This window comes from Buceros rhinoceros, unplaced genomic scaffold, assembly GCF_000710305.1.
Source record: "Buceros rhinoceros silvestris isolate BGI_N320 unplaced genomic scaffold, ASM71030v1 scaffold32991, whole genome shotgun sequence".
Classification (NCBI taxonomy): domain Eukaryota; kingdom Metazoa; phylum Chordata; class Aves; order Bucerotiformes; family Bucerotidae; genus Buceros; species Buceros rhinoceros.
Window position 1 is genome coordinate 27,168 of NW_010393057.1, and position 20,747 is coordinate 47,914.

The 20,747-nt window shown below is 46.1% G+C and overlaps 1 protein-coding gene across 1 annotated transcript in view; it reads right to left on the reverse strand.

Moving 5' to 3' along the window:
• The window catches only part of MYBBP1A (MYB binding protein (P160) 1a), a gene marked incomplete at its 5' end in the record, with an annotated part of 56,149 nt that overhangs the window by 17,692 nt on the left and 17,710 nt on the right, over positions 1–20,747 (reverse strand). Inside the window, 3 exons of the mRNA XM_010144733.1 lie at positions 16,285–16,353; positions 18,159–18,290; positions 20,621–20,729. Coding sequence (XP_010143035.1) covers positions 16,285–16,353; positions 18,159–18,290; positions 20,621–20,729 — 310 coding nt within the window. The remainder of the gene's footprint in view (positions 1–16,284; positions 16,354–18,158; positions 18,291–20,620; positions 20,730–20,747) is intronic.

Genomic DNA, 20,747 nt, shown 5'->3' on the forward strand with positions numbered 1-20,747 from the left:
CAGACCCCCAAAGTTTTTTTTAAAAAAACCCCAAAAAAAAAAAAAAAAAAAAAGAGGCTGTTCAGAGGATTTTCCAAGCCATGTCCTGGAATGAGGCTCCTCCCATTACTAGTCACATCTGACAACAAATGTCACTACCATTTGGTGGTGCTTCTGTGACAGTACTAGTAATCCAAAAAGATTCTTTAGAAAGAAAAAAAAAAAAAAATCACAAAATCTATCTATTTTTTGTCCTGTGAAACAGAGGTTCTAGTGTGTGTGCAGTATGCACCCAAGAAAATACCTGTGTACAAGAAACTTATGTGAAAGCAAGCAGGCAAGATGTTTGCATTCACACCCATTTAAGCAAAACAAAAATCAGCACTGTACAAGCTTGCTCTTGAAGACAGAAGCCCTCTCCTTGCTGAGCAGTAGAAAAAATATACTTTCCCAATGCACACATTCCATGTCTGGTTCCTGACTATCTTCTTACAGCTTCCTCAAAAGCAGCTGGGACCTGTTCACTAGAGGAGGCACAGGCCTTACACAACCAATTCCTACCTCCTCATCAAGACTTTTGAAGTGCAAGGCCACACGTGGAACACCTTAGGAGAAGCCAAGCCACCCCACCTAGTTCAAATCATCTGCACCAGAATGCTATCAATTCCCCTCATTTCTCACAGTCCCTCACTTACCCTTAACGTGTTCATGATGCATCTTTTAGACACGATATAGGGACCAGCTGCATGTCTTACTATGACATCACAGACCAGCAGCAATCCCAGATTTGGAAAGTACTCCCATAAAATTCAGCACAGAGCTGGAGCTCAACATCTACCCAGTTCTGTCCCTCAACATCTACCCAGTTCTGTCCCTCTCTCTCCCGCCCTCCCCAGCATCACTGATATTTTGGAAGGTCTTACAAGCATTTGGCAATGTTGGAGGCTGACAGAATGCTACTGTTCCCGAGAATATCATAGAGGATTCTCTGCGTTTCCTCAGTGCCAAATCAAGCCTGCTGTGTTCATGATGGCTTTATGAGAGAGCCAAGTATTAGCAACACTTCACAAATGGACAAAAATAGCAGAAGACCCAAGAGTCCCAGCTACCAAACTCCAGTCCAGCTCAGAAGAGACAGTCATCTTCCCCCATATGCACACACTCTGAAATGAAAATGGGTGAGAATAGTTACAAGCCGTTGACAGCCACATTAGACTTTTTATCAAAGATGGAGGAGATGCTGCAGCCCATTCTGTGCCCGAGGAACCACCCAGTTGCCTAATCAAAATACCTTCTCCTTAATGTCAGTTTTTAAAAAGGAAGACCATAAAAATACAAAAATAAATCAAAGCAAAGTCTATTCAAGCAAGGATAGTAGATACCTACATCCACTCCCACATATATCTATCAACCACGCGACTAAATGAGGCAGAAATGCTCATTATCAGTGCATGTGAGAGAAGAGAACAAACAGGAACTAACTGCAGCCCTGACCCTGTGACCTCTGCCAGCTTTGTTTCTTTCTTTCTTATCTACAATGATTACACAAAACACCATTCAGCATAAACGGCCAAGATTTCTTTCTGAAATAGTAAACATGCTCTCTGCAGTAACTGAGACGTGCTGGTAATTCCCAGATGCACTCACCTATCTTATTTAGATGCTAAAGAGGAGCGCAGGCTGGCGGGGTGCTGGGTTATACAACCTCCCTCTACCCTCTGCAGTAAAGGACAAGCCATGCTGCCTGACTATTGCAATGGCAAGCACCGGATTAAGCCCTACCAACTCACCACTGTTTTCCTACTGAATGCAAATATACCCAGTGCAGGCGTGTAGGTCAGCAGAGCAGCTCTCCCCAGCGTCCATCCAGGTGAGTCACCACCCAGGTGGGCTGGAGGGAGCGGAATACATCAAGATGTCTTTCAATCACCCCAGTTGTGAAAGAGAAAAGCCAAAACCCAACAAGCCCTTGCAATTATGTAGAAATTCTGCTTGCAGTGTGAAAGAGATGAAGGCATGACCTAAATTCAGGGTTGTTTTTCATAGAGAAGCACTGTGTTAGCAGGAAGACGCTTGTTTCTGATGCGAAAAGACGCTTTTCTCTGTCCCAGGTGTTTTAGGAGTGCCTGGAAGTGGCTTTGCAAGCACATGGAAGAAGATACCACACAGACACACTCCCACGAGAAAAGACATGAAATCAGCAGTCACCCACTGCCACCATCAGAGGAGCAAGGACCTGAAGATGTGCCCACACTGCACAGGCCAAGCTCCATGTCTGAGTTTTTTCACAGCCATTTCGTCAGATGATTTCAAAGCAGCTTGACGGCTGCAGCTGACCAACCCTTCCAAAGTCCCTTACAGCATTTCCAGCTTTCAGGAGAGAGGCGTAAGTTTAATTGGCTTCCCTGAAGCACATGCAGGACAGAAATGCCTCATTGAGTCTGACCCAGGACAGCATCTGAGCTACACCAGACCTCCCTGCACATTATAATAGAAGCAGCGGGGAGTTTGAACGCTTACCAAAGACATCAGGATCGATTTTCCACACCTTATGCCTATCATTTTTGCATCGTGAACACAGTTTTATCAACATGAAGCATGTCATCAGCGTGGCAAGAGCAACTTTTTCCCTTTATATATAATATATAGTCCAAGAGACAAAAATATACAGGTGTTATCACACCACGCTGGTATTTCAGAGGGCTGATGACTCCCCTCTGGATACACGCCACAGCAACACAGCTACAGCATCACCTGACCTGCCAGCACATTCTGATTCAGTGCCAGCATTAAGATTATTCTACAACCACAGGGATACAGCAGAAAATAATTGCACTTCTAGAAATTCTCACCTACCAAGCCCTTCGAGCCTGCAATCACATGAATCACACACTGCGTTCGGGACAAACGCTGCCGGGAAAGCTGGGGTAGAACAGATGCCAAGAATATGGGAAATTCTAAATAAGCTTTCTTTGAATGTTAGGAAATAGTCAAGCTATGAAACAAATTCCTCAGCTTTCTGCAATTTGTTACATGTTTAAAAAAAGAAAACAACAACCCCCTCCAACACCCCAAACCCTCAGCAAGCGCCAGCTTATGGGACTCTTGGTTATAGGAGAATAACGTGTCATTTATTACTCCAGGGCAGGATATCCCCAGCACCACAGCAAAAGCCTCTTCCAATTACTATCCAAGCTTCTGTGAAAACACAACAACATGCAAGCAGAAGCAAGTACCAATCTAGCCCCATTTCTGCTCCCACGGTTAAACGACTCTATTTTTACGTTTACACTGGGCGTGGGATTGAGAGAAAGGCTCCAACAGAGTTTGAGGGCTTGCTTGTCATTTCTCTACCACATTTGTTTCACGCATTGGAACATTTCTGAGCCTGTAAGCTACTCGTCTGCTTGATAACAGGTTGGCAGGCAGAGTGCAAGTTAGGAACAGCCTAGAAGCTTATTCAAAAGGGCAAATTCTGAGAGGTAAAGAAGAATAAGGCTCACGACAATGGCATTCCCTGCTCCACAACGAATTCTCGGCAGGCTGTTCAGGACAAAGGCAGTTCAATGCTATATACATATACACACACATATGCAAGTTTCCTAACCTTTCTTGACATATTATCATCAGGATTATAAAAGACTGAGTACTCCAACACTGCTTGCAAGAATCTTCTTGGCTGAGAACTGCCTTGACAATTTTTAACAGAGGACTTAAATTTGTGACTAACTTAACGCTCTGGAGCTTCACACAGCCTGTTAACGTCCTCAGGACCAAGCTGCAAATTCTCTGGGGGAGCTGAGATAAAAAAAGATCCTTTCCAAAGTTAAGGACAAATCTATTCTGCATCATCATCTGGCTCAGGAGCCAAATTCAGTATTTCCTGCTATAATCCAGTGTCAGACTAATCAATCACGTCTCTCAAGGCGTTCCCTCAGCCGGCCTTTACAAGGTCCAATATTGCCGTCTGAGGAAGGCAGAATGTGAGCACGATACAACCTGGCCAGCACAGTTGTCCTACCAGACACCAGTTTCCAAGTCTGCGAATTTGCCCTCACCTCCACAAACAGATGAGACACAACAATGTCGCTGAAGTAATCACCGACTAGAAACCCGCACACAACAACCACTACCCTCTGCACCAAGCATCATGCTTGGGGCCAGAGAGGAGTTTCCTCCTACCGCTCCCTCAGTCTGGTCTTGCCAAAAAAACCCCACCAAACAGGCGATTTATGAGCCCAGGAACAAAATTCTCCTTGCCAAAAAGTGATCAAAACAAATTACATTTTACAGTTTAAATTAAATTCCTTCGACAGACAGATGAGGAAAATTTTGCAAGGCGAGTTAATGACAACATGTAAAGCATTTAAGTGACGCCTAATTGACATTTTACAACCTTGGACGAGAAAGGGACTCTTACTCAGTGTACCCCACCAAACACCCTAGGTCACCAAGCTCTTGCAATTTTCAGTGTTTGAGAACAAACCAACCCACATCACGACCCAGTTTCATCCATGGAAGCTTGTACCTGTTCTTCCTTCCTAGTAAAAAAGCAGTTTCACAAATACAGCAGGATGCTTTCCATCCAGGAACCTAAAAAACCTCTGAAACAGCCAACATCCCTCCATCTAGCCAGTTTCTAAAGAAAGCAGTTGGCAAACACCAGGATTTGTGTGTCCCTTTAAGCTGGAGCAAAAAATTCCAGTAATTCCCAGTGCGGCCCAACTTTCCAGTCACTATCTCAGTAGTGGAAAAAATGGAAAAGCAGCACCTCCATGAGAGAGGCTCAACACCAATGACTCAGGGATGGTGGAAACTCTTGCTCAAACGCCTGCAAGTAGGGGAAAACCACACGCACAGGATGAGGTGCTACACTTAGACCTTGGCCCCACTCTGGAAGCTCTGCTTTGGATTTGAGGTTTTACTACCTTGCTTACCGAAAAGGGCAAAGCTCCCTGGAAGACAGCAATTGAGACAAAACTGACTGCGAAGAAAACTCCATCTTTCCACCTCTCCTGCTGACTCCCCTCTCCTCTTTATTTTTATTATCTTTCATAAACCTCTTCACCCGTGACTCAATGTCCTGCTTTAAGCAGCAGCAAGGAAAAGTTAACAAATCTATGCAATTCTCCTAACTATTCCCAAGGCTCTGAGCAGCAGCTGTCACATTGATCAGATGGGCTGTTAACTTCATTCTGCCGCTACGGAGTACTTGTCTGTGCTACAAGAAGTTCTACGACATTAGCTACGCTGGCGCATCCTCCTCCACAACATGAAAACAGCTATTGCGAGACACAAGCACTTAAACCACCACCGCTTCATCTCGCTGAAAACGTGGGATGAGCTACACCCCATGGAAACCACCTCAACAGAATGCAGCTGAGTTATATCAGCCTTAGCCGTACGGGGAAAAAAGTCTTTGCATTCACTCACCAAGTCACACCTATATGGTTTTATAAATGTACTTGAGCCAGCAGAAAAGCCAGGACTAGCAGACTGGAGCAGCCTACCTGTGGACCAGGGCACATCCACAGCTCTCACTTGCAGGTTTCTTCATGCCCTAAAACATCATTACTTCGTTTGTTTAATCAAGGACTCTGAAATCGTGTTCTCTCCGCTGCTGTTGAGAGGCGGATTTTTTTCCATGCTTGGTTCCTCCTCCAACAGGGCTCTAGAGGATATCCCTGTCGGAGCAAGAGCCTCCTCCGGCACTTCCCTAAGCAGAGGAGCCCATTTGGGAGAGCTGCGCACTGCAACAGGACAGTGATGCCCAGTACAAGTGGGGACAGTACAGCTGCTTCCTTCAGCACTGTTCTGCAGGAAGCTGGGAAAGGAGGGGGGAAAAATCATTAAAAAACAATCAGTAAAATAAAAGTAATCATAGTTCCCTCCTGCGGCCACCACAATCTAACAAGAACTGGTGACAGGAATAAGATGTTGCTCTCGATTTTAAAGGCAGTAGAGATGAGTCAGTACACACAGGGAGAAGATTTGACACTGCAATTTTTCAGAGGTTATCTGCATGTTAAATACTGGGCTATGCTGGCAGGCTTTCTGCCCGAGATGAAGGGTCTGCAGGACACTGGGCCATCAAAACAACGAACATCTAAAATAACACACTGGACTCCTGGGCCAGGCCTCGCTGATGGTATTAGATCCTCGCTTCAGATATTCCAGTTACATACACCAACAGTTCAGCCAATGAGCGCTCAGGGCTGGGCAAGACATCATTTACCTTGTGCTCCTCTTTACCAGAGGCCACAGGCAGCCCCTCCAGACACAGCAATCCATCCGGACAATCCATATATTGGTCTGCTGCTTTGGTGAACACAGATTCATTTCTCCCTGGGGTAACCACTTACTGTATCAGAAAGGCCAATCAGTCTTAATGTTTCTCTCAAAAAAAAAAAAAAAAGTCAATATCTTATTATCCTAAATTCTTGAAAAATAAAAAGATGCCATAATTAAGTCAGCCATGAGAACAAAAGATAAATCTGTAGCAGAACACAGACCAGCGCCCATGAGCGCTGACGTGTTCTTGCTCTCTCTGCAATGCCCAATTAGGGGACTGAAACGTTAGTGGGCAATACTGGTACCATGGGGCACACCGACAGCAGAGGAGAAAAGAACGACAATGGATGCTGTGCAATGCATCCAAGCTTCTCTCTGCCCACATTAAAAGAGGGCCCATTGCCCTCTCCAAATACACTTCTCTGCCAAGTTAAGGACAAAGTCACAACTAAAAAACATTCTACGACAATTCGGTTTCTTAATCTGGCCCTGCTTACTTTAGAGCATTTCCAGCTTGCTTTGACACTCCTCACTAAACACCAGAGCAAGAAATGGAAGCAAAGATTCTCGCAGAACATCCCAGTAGCTGAGGCTCGAAGAAACATTACCAAGGATCGAGAAAAGTCATTTGGGGCACTATCCTTTCTCTTGACCCTGGCCTTTCCTCTTGGAAAAAACAAACAAACAAAAAAACACAAACAAAGTATCCCCAAAGCTTTCATTTTGTCAATTTTTATTTTACACAAATGCTGTATTATCAAACATCAAGAAGCCCCACTGACACCTCAAGTTACTTGCACACCTTGGTAAGAGCAAAACCAAAACTGTGCCCTCCCTGGCTGCTCCTCCCAACACTGCCTAAGCCAGATGTCTCCTCTGCACAACAAAGCCAATTTTCCCCAATTCAGGAGAGACCTGCAATGGGATTTTCTTTAGGCTATTCAGAAAGCAGCTACTGCATAATGCAGCCTATTTTAAAGAGACTTCGCTAAAGTCAAATTTAATAATTTAAGAGATTTAAGAGCAGAACACATTAAAAAAAAAAACCCTCATGTTGCCTAGACACTGTCTTTCAGCTGCTGTCCCTGATTCACTAGACCAGTCTTGATGTTGCAAGGACAAAGGGTTTCATCCTTTGCAAACATTTATCAGCAGATAATGAGAAATTAGAATTCACTCAAACGTCAACTATTGAAGTTTATCTTTCAAGCAATATAAAAAAAAAAATCCAAACCAGTACTCACACGTCAGTAAAACTGTTAGCTTAGAACATGGAAACAAACAGTGCCGCTAAGGAAAAGAAAAATAGCTGGAAATCATACTGGGTTGAACTCAGCAGGTTCGTCGATTTGGACACTCGCCAGCAGACCCTTCCATTCTGCAGAATCCACCAAGAGAAGCATCATGACATGACAGACTGCACGATGCCCGTGGGAGAGAGATGCAGCCTGAGACCCTGCTCTGCTGGGAGGCTGCTGAGAAATCCTGCAGAGAAACCCAGACCCCTTTCTGGGGCTTCACCTTTTGCAGACTGGCATTTTACTACACGCCAACGGAAAGCCAGAACAGCAGCAGCCAAAGCCCATTCCTCTTGCTCCTCCAAACAGCACCAAAAAGGGACCTACCACCTTCTATACGAACTCTTAAGAACATCCTTGTCGGTGAATACAGTCCATGTTGGTATTTCACTTTATGCTGCAGAACCCCTGATCTTCCCTCTCTTACCAACGAAACACCCTTCCAACACACCTCCTAGTATTTCCAAACCAAGATCCAACAGCCTGCTGTCAACACAGCAGAAATCATTACCCAGAACTTCAACAAACAGGATTCTACCCTGATGGTTTTATAATATTTTGTAGGGTGAATATTACTTGAGCCCGTATGACTGCAATAGTCCCCAATTTCATCACAACCACAGACATTACTTCTTCCCCTCCTGTTTTCGTTACGCTGTTATTAAACACACGGCAATGACCTCCACTGCAAGGGGAAGGACTTTTCCCATTTGCTCTACACAAACATCTACTCATCAAATGGTCGAAGGGACTAAGTCTGTCAGGCTGAGCACAGCACACTTGGGTGGTTCCCTCTCATTTTAAAAGCTATCAATGCCCCACGTGTCAGGCGGCAAGTTTCATTTCAGAAGCTAGGAAATGACTCAGTCTTGGAAACTCATGGTGCTGTGGTATCTATTGAACTCAGCAAGTCCAGCCGATGTGCAGGGTGTTAATGTTGCCAATCAGTCCCATCCCTGGAGAACTCTTGCCAGCAGCTGTGTCTACAGTAAACGTAACCTTTTAATTATCTTATTTCTTCCCAATAACAGACTAGAATGTTTCCTCCATTACCGAGGATTTGGTACGTGATCATCACAACCAACAGCTGAGCAGCAGAATAAACACAGTCTACACCTCCAGAATCAGAAGAAAGAGGCAAGTAAGAGTTTTTTCTTGTTGTTTGTGCTGCACGGAGTATGGTGGAATACAAAGACCGGGACTGCATGCTGGGCAGTTCCTCTGTGCCAGGTAATTAACTTCCTGCTCTCATTATGGATTTGACGTGGGCCATGCAGGCAGCTATATGCTGGACACTTTCTGCTAAAGACACAGGGGACATTTAAAGGCACCAAGAAATTCAATCAAAAAACTGATATGACAGAAAAAATGAACAAACATAAAGAGCTAAAAACACGCATGATGCTCCACAGAGACCCTGCAGACTCAGTGATGGGGCCCCTTGTTCAACTGATACACCAGGAGTACGCAGAGTTCTCAATGCAAATACAAGTAAAAACTCATGCCGTGGGATTTCAAGCATTCAGCGTCAAATCAGTCACAAGAATCTGAAAAATTTAAACAGATCTTCTTAAATTTTCAACCATCTCACACCAGTGAGGGGAAAGGGAGACAGAAACATGGCTTACAAAGCAGTTCAGCAGAGCGCCACAATCAGACACCTTTCCAAAGAACATCAGAGGCTATTTATAGATGCTGTCAACGTCCTCCGACTTGCCAAGGGAAGATCGTTTCTTTGAGCTCTCCCAGTGCAAGAGACACTCTCAAAAATGAAAGGTTGGGATGCAGTAATCCACATCCACAATCATCCTGAAGGCCTAGGAATTAAAAACCTCTACACGGAAATGTAGAGCACTCTGGCCCTGACCCAGCAAAGCACTTAAGCATTCAACTGCTTCCCCTCCGACTTCAGAGAGACAGTTTACATACCTAGAGCTAGCACATGTCACAGGGCTTTGCTGGCTCCTGATCAGAGAGCTCAAAAACGTGCAAGAGCCCACCCATAGTTCAGCTTTACCTTGCTAAACACAGGATCTCCTTGACCATCTCCTTACACACAACTAAAACAGGAACAGGAGCAGGACACTGGAGTAAAGTGTCAGTTTGACACGCAGCTTCCAGCTGCAGACGATTTCTCTTCACTGAAGAGAGGGTGCACACTGAGCAGGGAACACCACAGAAAGGAAGAAGTCTGCAGCCAGCAGCCACTCTAACACTCCGTCACACAGAAGCCATCGCTACCTGGGGGTAACTCACCCTCTGAAGGTTAGCTCACCTCAGCTGGGCCCTGAGACAAGCCCTACTCCCAGTGCCACCTCTGCGGAGGACACAGCGTGTTCCTCTGCTGCGAGGGGATGGAGGGTGCTTTGAAGGAATGGTACATCCTGGTCATGGCCGGCGCTTAGCCAGCACCAGCAGCCCGGTTCTCATTTCTGATGCAGAGGAGGCAGAGCTGAACTGGTGCTGGTACTTATCTGGGGAGGTTTATTGTGCTCGCTATTAGTAACAGCTTGTGAAAAGTATTCCGTAACAAGGCCTGCCTATCCCACCTGCTGGGAGCTCTGTGAGCAGGCAGGCATGCATGGAGCGGTAACGCAGGGATCCCTTCATCCATCCCAGCACGTCCCAGTACTCCCCCACGCACACAGAGGGGTGCTGGCTGCTGCTGCTTTGCAGCGCTTTTATGTTCTTGCTGTATTCAAGTTTAATTACTTTTTAACTTAGATATTTACACAGAGCATAAACTGTTCTGAAGGATAACTGCCAACCAGCCAAGACCTCTTTGGCAGAACTTTGGGATCATATTTTACTCTTCTGGTGATGGCAGCTTTGGCACAGAATTGCTTCAGTTCTGTAAAATTACGTCTCTACTTGTTTGATCCCTTTGGGGAGACTGCCAAAACACCAAGATTAATTAGCAACTTACCTAAAATACACTCTCTGTTAGACAGATCTTAAAGGGTTCCTTGTCACAGACTTTACAAAAGCACATTTTGCAATATTAATGAATCTATATGACATAAGATGACATTTTGAACTCTGTCTTGGTGCCCATTCTCATCTCCACACTAAGTAAAATGACTTATTAGTTTCACAACAGCTCTGCACTTACATCAGCTTTGCAGAGTTCTAGCCAAATCACAGAAAATAAGCTCATCTGATGGACATATACAGCATCGTTATGGTCCCACCTACTGCAACAGCCTTGATCAATATAGCTTTAAATGTAAATGTAAATAAGAAGGAACGTAGTCAAACTGATATGTGACCACAGTGCAAAAATAACTGCAAAGGCTCTTAGGAACTGTGTGGAAGTGTACACTCCTAGTGCCTTTCCCAAAGGGACAGGGATCAAATCACTTGTGTAAATTCCAGGAAAAAGTTACCAAGTGGTCCAGGTGTCTGCCAATACACGTGAGGTGGGGACACCACCTCACTCTTGGCAGCAACGGATGTTTCATTCACTAGTCATTATTTCCAAACCAGTTCCGATACTGCCGGTCACTGAGATGGATGTCTGAGGGAAAAGCAGGGTTGTTCCTGTCCCGGCTTCTGGAGAGGCTTCAGCCTGTTTTCCATTCAGAGCTGGCACTTGGAATATGCGCTTGCCTGCAGAAGCCTGGGTACCGCAGTGCAACCAGCCACACATTCACCTCCTTCACCTGACCCTCAGACTAAGTTTGGAGGGTAGAAACATGAGTTCATGTACTCTTCCGCTCCTCTGGTGGTCCCTGCATGTATGAGAGTGGGGCAGACATGGCACTAAGAACCTCACCACGTGAACCATGCACGACCGAGGGGTTTGTGCTGTGATAGCATCAAAGAACAACCAAGACTGCACGATTACAGAACTAGATGTTACTGTAGCTACGCTCATCATACTGATGCTGCTAAAAATAAACTAGGAAGACATTCCTCACCTAAGGCTCGGGAGGGTTCTGGTATGTAGCTGAGCCATGCAACAAGCATTAAATTAAACACATCTTGATCCTTGGTTTACACTCCATCAGCATAAGCTGAGAAACCAGCCTTTTGTGCCTATTGAAAAAGCAAAACTGCACCCACTGAAACAAGGCACAGGGAAGTAATTTGAAGGTCAGAGTCTCCTGGAAAACAATTCAGTAGTAAGGTCAAATTGCATTAAGAAAGGAGGAAGTGAGAACGAGCTCACACACATCCTTTTTCTAAACAGAATTTGAGAGAATGTGTTTAGTGCTGGTGGAACGCATCAGACTGACAGCAACATCCTTAGAACAGCGTGAGCCTCCCTCACCTGTCAGAACCACACCACTCTGCCTGGCTGACTGCAAGGCTGTGCACTGCCAACAGGATCATCCGTGCCAGGGGCTTAACACAAGTCATTAGCACTAGGTCAACTCAAAGGAATAACACAAGCTCGGGTTTTGATGACTGGGCATTTCCCCATACCAGTCTTATCACCGAAGACTGTATCCCTCACTGTCCCTTGTACCTAAGCTACTGAGAGCACGTGTACATATGCAGGTATGCACACAGGAACTGGATTCCTGAAATGTTAGCTACACTTTATTTGGGTGTAGGCACCTTGCTGGTAAAAGAGCTATCAATCTGCCTGTATGCACAGGAAGATTGTGATGTGTGCATTGGTGCCATTTTCCTACCACTGAAGACATTTCTGCTGGCCATTGCAGCAAGTACAAGGTCATAGTTAGCACCACTGATCCCCAGGAGCTCCGCCCTCAGAACTGCATCCAACAAGCTGGATTAGACCACCCCCAAAATGTCATTCTTTCCCACCTTCTTTCTTTTTTAACTTGTAGCACTTCTTACACACTAAAGGTCCTCTTGAAAAGCTTTGCAGTAGCTGCTTACAATCTAGTGATTTCATACATTTTCTATTCACTTCTTTCTACAGCAGACAGCGGCGCAAGAACACATCACAGGCATGAGGCAGGCCATACTCTGGGCAGACAGTGCAGCTTTAAGTTATATATTAGTTTAACTTATACATATGGGAAAGCAAAGATCAATAAGAGCTTAGAAAAAAGATCTTGACTGCTACCATAGCAGAAAAAACCCCAAACAAACAAACCACAGCAAAACCCACCAGACTGTTCAGTTCAATAAATGAAAGACATCCAAACATTAGTGTGCTCATTTTTCCAAAGCCTGAAGCATTTTAACTCGCACACAGGCACCTTTGGGACAGCAGTTTTCTTTAGCTCCACACTCCAAGAAGCACAGAGACTGAAAAGCAGGGCAGCCGACAGGTAACACTGAGCACTCAAAGCTCCAGCTACCAGAGTCACAGCGCTTTTGAACTGGCGAAACATGATTCAGTGTCCTCCAGTCAGTGTGGTCTCACAAAAGGGGGTAAATACAGCTCAGACACAAGAACTGCCTGAAACAAGGTGATATCACAGATCTGCTGTTACACAGATCTTCATCTTGTCTCTTTCTGGTGCACACGTTTAAACAGGTACTAAGTGAATTCAGGGTGGGATGACAACCCCCCTCCCTGGTCAAGCACCCCTTGCCCTTTGTTGCCCCACTCACAAATGACACCAATCTCTCCAGCTCTTCCCTTTTCCAGGGAAACTGCTGTATTACTGTCTCCTGCAGGCATCTGCACTCCAGGAGTAACATCAGAAGACAGAACTTGACCACATGTATGAGCTGCAGTTTCAAGTTCAGTCTCACAAAGACCATTGGAAATTTGCCTTTCCAGTTTAAAACTTGTTATACAGGTTGAACTTACTGCTAGGAAAACCTACCAACCCAGCCACTGTCAGCCAGGTTTAAAACCGCCTTAAGAGCTCTCACCTCCCAAAGTGCTGTTCATTTCATTTCACAAATTACTTCAATACGGAGGTGAACAACCTTACTGCTGCTTTAGGCCTACAGGAACAGAGGAAAAGGGCTGACGATGTCAGTCACACGATCTGAAGTTTTTATTCTGAAGCTTCCTTCTTTTCTGCTAAGCTTTGCATCAAGATGCACCCTCTGATACCTTTGGATATCTCCAAAAGACCCTTCTCTAGAGCAATCACACCTGCCAAAGAAATGCACCCCCTGGAAAGGCATGCACACCCACCCGACAGCTACAATCACACCTGTCTTCACAGACACGACACCACTGCTGAGGGCTCGATCTTCTCCAGGTTGTAGAGGTGAGCACCTGAGGAAGACGGGATGCACAGAAAGGCTGCAGCCATGCAAGACCCAGGTCATCGGCCACAGCCCACAGTTCACACAGACAACTACGCTTTCCAATATTCTCGTACTCACTTCACAGCAGTAGACATTTCACGTTAACGAACACTGACATTGGATAAAATAAATCACAGCTTTCATCCAGCCACTCCTGCCAGGGAATGGGCCAGGCCTTGCCATACACTGTGTGGCTTACAGAGCACATAGGGAAATGTGCTGCAAAGCTCCTCAGCCAGGCCAGGACGGGGCCATCACCTGGCGATCAAGCCTGACTTTACACTAGAGGCCCCAGCAAGAGCTGGATTAAGAGCTGGACAATGTACACCAAGATCTCACCTTAAAAGCCTCACAGACCAGTCTGGTTAAGAGGAGAGATGAACAGACCTCCTACCTCCACGCTGCTCTCTCAAACTCTAAGTTACCTGGGGCGAAGAGGAAGCAACACCTTCCCTTACATCCTCCTCATGAACCACCTTTCCTTCTGTTCAAACCTACCTAAAAGCCCAACCTGAAGGCACATCCGCTTCTCCTAACCCTTGGGAAGAGCCTCTCCCAAGCCAGCTGGGCCAGTGGCCAGCAGCCCTGCTGGGCCAGAGTGCTGGGGTTCATTTCCAGGCCGACATGAGACACCTGGCCAGAGCTGTGACCCTCCACCTTGCTGTGCAGAGCACGGCTCTCCCCACCCAGCACAGCCCTGAGGACTCCTGCCAAGGGGATGTGTGGAGCCAAGATGTCAAAATCACAGTGGGATTAGCTGTTCATACAGATGCAACTTGCACAGCCAGAACGATGAGCATTAATAACAGGATTGTTAGAAGAGGAATTAAGCCTCTTGGCTCTGGTACTAAGCTAGTTTAATGACTAGAAGCCGATGTTGAGGGCTGAAAATGGGATACTATTCCACTTAGCTCTCAACCATCAGGGCTGGCCAAAGTCAGAGTATCAGGAGATCTTTGGTGTCTTCAGGTCTCTGAGCTAGGACAGCCCTTTTGGCAGCTGAACCCCTCCACCTCACTCCCCCAGAGGCTGCCAGGAGCTGCAGAGAAGTTCCCCCCCACCCCCCGCCGCCTTTATCCATGACATCACTTTGCCACATACACCCACCACGCTTGGCCCCTATCCTACCTACTCGGATACCACCAAAGCACATTTTAAGAATTGAGAATCAGTGGGAAAACTTAATTGAAAACCTGGCAAGTTAAAACATTTGGTGAGGGAAAGCCAGAAATCCTGAAAAGGAAGCAGCGTGCAATAAACGCAAAGCCGCAACTGCGAACTCCACGGGCTTTACACAGCTTCTCTCCACATTGCCTTTGTTTGAACAGCAGTACACCCATGTTCTCTTCCCAGTCTCCCACACAGAGCGCACTGCACGTCCTCCCCTACTCCTCCCACCCACAGATAAACAGGCTCTGGAAACAAAGCTTGAGCAGCTAACTGTGGAAGCCCTGAGAGAAGGACAATGCTATTCCCTGTGGGGAAGCAAAGATACCCACACAATGAAGCTGTCTGCTTGGGATGCTGTTCTGGTCTCTTGAGGATAGGATCAAGTATGTGCCTTACAATTAATCTGTTTGTTATTTGTGTAGCACATCCTTATTTCTATCCACTGAAATTACTAATAGCTTAACTCACTCTCTGTTTTGTCCTTTAAATCAGAGCCATTCTTGTTGGGTAAAAGAGCCTGAAATGCAATTTACACTGACAACGTAAAGCAGCCTTACTGTGAACACCTACCTAGCCCTTCACAGTCCCTCCAACAACCAGAAACAATAAAACAGCTATTTATGAATCAGAAAGGTCAAGTCAGGATGCACTTCTGCAGGAGACAGACGTGCATTTCAGCTAGGAGGTGGGAAAGTTTTGAGACCCAGTGCTATTGGCCTAAAGAGGTTTTGGTTATTCACTGCTTGGAAGGCAGCGCCACTGCAGTGAGACAGGCCTCGTTCCCTGCTCATGCAGCAGCAAGCTGTGCACTCACCCTGCAATGTTTTATTGATAGGCTGCACCAATCAGGCACATGCAATCAACCATCAAAAATCGGATCTATAGTACAGGTGGTTTCAAAATAGACACACAAGCACATGGCCTGGAAAATGCGGGACAGCTGGCAAGGCGCGGAACAGACTCAGAAAGTTAACCTCGAGTTAGCATTAGGATTTCAACACACTGCATTAATAGAGAGGAACAGCTTACCAGTGAGAAAGTAATCACAGAAGAAGTGACTGAAGGCATCCCCTACAACAACCAGGCCTCAAGCCTGACTTTTGCAGGCAGTTTTTAAAGGAGGCGCTACCAAAGAACCCCCGTGGCTGTGAATATATAAGCGACTTCAGTCACATACCTGAAGCAGCAAGGCAGTATTTGCAAAAGCTCCCCCCCACCCCACCCCACCCCAGGAAGCCCAGTTCTCAAAACTGGGCAGCCCTAAAGGCAGCAATAAGCACCATCCGAGCTGCCATGACTAAGTGACTTCTCCAACTGACTGTCAAATACAGCTTTGCTTATTTGCTTTCCTTCTTACCTGCTGATGTTGCCTGGCTCCCGCTGTGATGGACTTGACAAGAGTATCTACTAATGGCTTACACATGATCTGTAACAAAGAAAGACCCAGTCTCTTATTAGTAGTTTGCTGACAGACAGGTTTGTTTTTCAAGCAAAACAGTCTATATTTTACACAGCTTCTTGAGCGAGAAGAAAGTGCCACAAGAAGAAGTGCTCAGAGATCAGCAACAGCTTACTTGAAAATTAACAGCTTTGCTCACACCAACCCCGAGTGACATCTTGATCATAAAGCAATCAGCAGCAAAAACCTTATACTAGCAAAATCAGGCAAAGATTTCACCTCCAGTGCTCTGCCTGGTCCTTGATTTAAGTCTGCATCTGCCTGATATTTTACGTAGGCAGTTCACTTCGTGCAGAGGAACAGTCCCAGAGGCAAAGAAGAACATGCTGAGTCAGACTGAAGAATGTCAGAGCTTGGGGAAAGATGCGAACCCATGTGCCAAAGGGCTAGAAACAACTGTGGCAGGAGAAAAGCCTGCCTGGAGACAGGTTATCTCGAAGTTGTCCCTGCAACAAATCTCAATCAAAACAACCTTTCTGGAGGAGAGGTAATTGTCAGCAAAGCTTGATGAACCTCAGTTCTGGACTAATGTGCTGATTTCTGTGTTTATAGGCAAAATATTTCCAAATTGAAGGGTACAGGGAATCCAGACACAAGAAATGAGAAAGCATCTGGGTTGCCAGCACTTGACTGGCACACTTCTAATGTCGATGTCAGGCACTGGGAGGTCTGACCCTGACGAAGCGTGGACAGCAGTTTGCTGCACGGTTATTCCAACCACACCACCTGAAGTGACTTATTTTGGGGGGCAGGAAGACTACTAAAAGAACACATAGCTCTAGCAAGCGGGCAAAGCCCAGCTTTATGCAGGCCAGTTACCTGTGCAGATCATTACCCTTGTAATGTAACAGAAATGAGCTTCCAAGATTTTAAGACATTTCTGCAAGGAACAGTCACATGGAAGCCACGGGCTTTGGACACCTGCAGATGGCATCTTAAGCTTGCTGTCCATGTAGGCAGCACACAACCCTTCTCTCCCCCTGTTTCACCTACTTATGTAGGTGGCATCGTGGGCTGGTGTCCTAACAAACCTGGTATGCAAAAGAACTCTTTTCTGGATGGATTTCTTCAGACTCTTAAAGCATATTCCCGTGTCTCATCCCATCCTCCCATGAGATATCAACTCTAAAAGGTTGAAGCCCTTGAGGAATGGCTTCTGGCAACTGTCTCTACCTCACTCTGACCTAAACGTCCCTGAAGAACTGCATGACATTCAGACCCAAAGCCTGTTTCTTAAAAACTGGCCGTCCTCATGGTGGAGACCAGCTCCAGGCATAGGTCAACTTTGCAGGCAATACCTCAAATGTTTCAGACACTGACACTGTCTGAACTTGCAGATTAGATTCCAATTAGACTCCACAACCTTCTTGGAAGAAAACTGATAAACTGCATGCAGTCAGAGCAAAGCCGGGCAGCAGCTACATTAGCTGTTTAAACCAACTGGCCCTTCCGCCTTTGTGCAAACCTTGCTCATCCATGTTGTCTTGAATACTGGTAAAAAATCAGAACTTCTCAAGATATGCTTTACAGAGCAGCTTTCTGTTCATCTGCATTCTCCATACAGTATCCCAATCAAAACCACAAATGAGATCCTGGCCTTGTGCAGCACTGCTATCAAAACATGCAGCATTGAGAACACGAGCAGGTGAAGATCCTAGAAAACGTTACAGCACTTTTGAAAGCCCAGAAGAAAGAATTCTGCTTTCCCCAGAATTACAACCGGACTTTAGAGCTAGCGGAAGACAACATACCACACAGTCAGCAACACTTACCGGGAAGCGTCTGAAGAGATCATGGAACATGGAGGCTGTAAGGGCACTGTTCCGTTTAGTGAAGAACTGTGCCAGTGCTTGCTGATAGATTACAGTCACCCTCTCCACATTTAAACAACCTGTGCTCAAAAGCTACAGGGAAAAAGCAGAACAAAGAAATTCCAGTGAAACACAAGGATGAATCACTAGCAATGAAGTAATTAACTTCTATCAGCACGCACAGCTTTTCCAACAACTAGATATTCTTGGGTAGCTTACATGATACAGGCCTATGAAATACAACACAGATCATGAAGAAACAACCAAGTGGGGCCTAAACACAGTCTCCCCAGTACCAACAGCCATATGACTACGTCAGTGAAGGACAGCACAGCTTTCTGTAAGGCTACAGACACGGCATGTCGTGTGGTGTAGTGCGGGGGCTGCACTGCCAGGTTTGTGGTGGGCATGTCTAACACACACAAGGTTCACAGAGCACTTGAATTGCGTCCTGCAACCCCTGTGCTGTGCACAGAGTGTTCTCAGCTGTAGAGCTATCTGAATATGGAGGTATCAGTGTATGTAGATACCTAGACCAACAAACACACTTCACAGCTATATCCAGAATTTCCAGGTACCCGGCAGACAAGCCCTAGCTCTGATCAGGGATCCAGCAAGCCCAGAGCTGTGTAAATGCTCCAACATCCCCCTCTGCAGGGAAGAAGAAACCCAGACCTGCGCGGGCCATATGGATCCAAATGAACAACACAGGGGTGAATGAAGAGCAAAGTGCAGAGAATCGTATCCTGACATCTCTGACTGTCCTCCTATCACCAGGGAAGAGCAGATCTCTGAGAAGAAAAAAAATTAAGGTCTAGGAGGTCAAAGCTGTGAGCACCACAATAGTGGATGGGCCTTTTGCAAACCTCTGCCCAAGCAATTTTTCCGTGGCCCCACAGCAAGTTAAAGATGCACTAATGTTGTGTCCCATTCTCAGGTCAAACTCCCACTGCTACTGCAGCTGACCATAGGCTAGAGAGGACCAGGGGAGCAGGATCTTGAAATACACGACCCCAGTTTCCTAGTAGAGCATCTATACTTAACATTCATCTGACATACATGTCTGCAGGGAAAAAATGGATTCCTCCTCCCATGCAGATGTTTCCTGTAAAAATTCTTCTGTAGGAACAGGCTTTTCCATACATTTGACCACTGCATTGTAGGATCTGCTCTAGTTCCACTTTGCTGCTTACCAAAAAGCTCCAGATTGTGCTCCCAAGGCACTGCTCACAGAAAACACACCACACCTTTGTCTCTGGTTCACCAATGCAAAACCTTCCCGACCTCAACACAATGTCAGCACCAGCAGCATCACACCAACTGGACTGCATCAATTCCCCCAGACCAGCTCAGCTTCAGCTGCCGGCTGTGTCCTTGGCTGATCAAGACCACAGCTCTGTTCCTGCAGGAATGACAGCCTTTCCTGCAAAGGATGAGGAAGCACAAGGATGCCATGAAGCATGTCTCGCTCTAGCCTCAACGTCAAGTATGTTGTTTATATTCCACACAGATCTGTTTTTCTTTCCAGAAAGGCCCAGTACAGAACAGGAGCTGCTTAGATTAACACTCTCCGTCTCTCACTAAGCCCTAGAAACAATCGGCTGTCTTTTCAGTCACTAATAATATCTCAGTGCTTGTAATTTCCAGGCCCTCTCTTACCATGAAGCTGCCCTGTTTATGTTTCTCGGCCATAAAATGTCAACAGAATTAAGGCACTAATTCCTGCACACAATTTGAGAGATTCAGAGGCAAGTACAAGGCTAGCTGGTGAAACGCTACTTGCCAGGTTTCTAGTGCAGGTGGCTGGACTGGGCTGCCCAATAAACACAGTCACCACACTGAGAGACCTGTGAAATTCAGCAGAGACAGCAGGTGAGAGGGAACCAGACAGTTAAGGGTCCCCACATAAAAGACACCCATAGCACAACCAGATGAAGAGTCTCCCTACAAACAACTACCACTGTAACCAGGGCTGCTCCACATTCTCTTCACCCTGAGATAACTGAAGTTAACCTTAGAGAGACAGGAGTTCACTCTCATCCACCACTGTCCTGTGCCTCCCTGCTCCCCTGCACCCTCTCCGAAAAGAACTCAAGAGTGACAACCAAGAGATTAAAGGAAAAAGTAGCAAACCAGCCAGGAGAGCAGCATAAATACACATCAGGCTTCTCGGGCAATTAACCCGGATCCACTGTACATCAGCAGCCCCTGGTGGCTACAGGCAAGTTGGCACTGCAAAGGCAGGAGGGTGAGGGCCAGAAGGGATGGGGAATGTGACAGCTTTATGGAAAAAAAATCATATAGACAGTTATCTGCTGGCAGCAGGAACAGCGATACTCAATAAACAAGGTCCAGTCAGCGAAACGGTGCAAAGCAACTTCACTGGCAAAACCCCCTGCCTCGAGCGCAGCCTGCTGTCCTACCTGGCAAGCCTGCGGGATGGTTCTCTGTTTCTCTGGCAGAGGGGTAGGAGGAGTTGATGACTTATCAGACATGCTTCCTCTCAACACTTTGAGGAGGTATAACGAGGCACTAAAAAAGAAAAGAAAA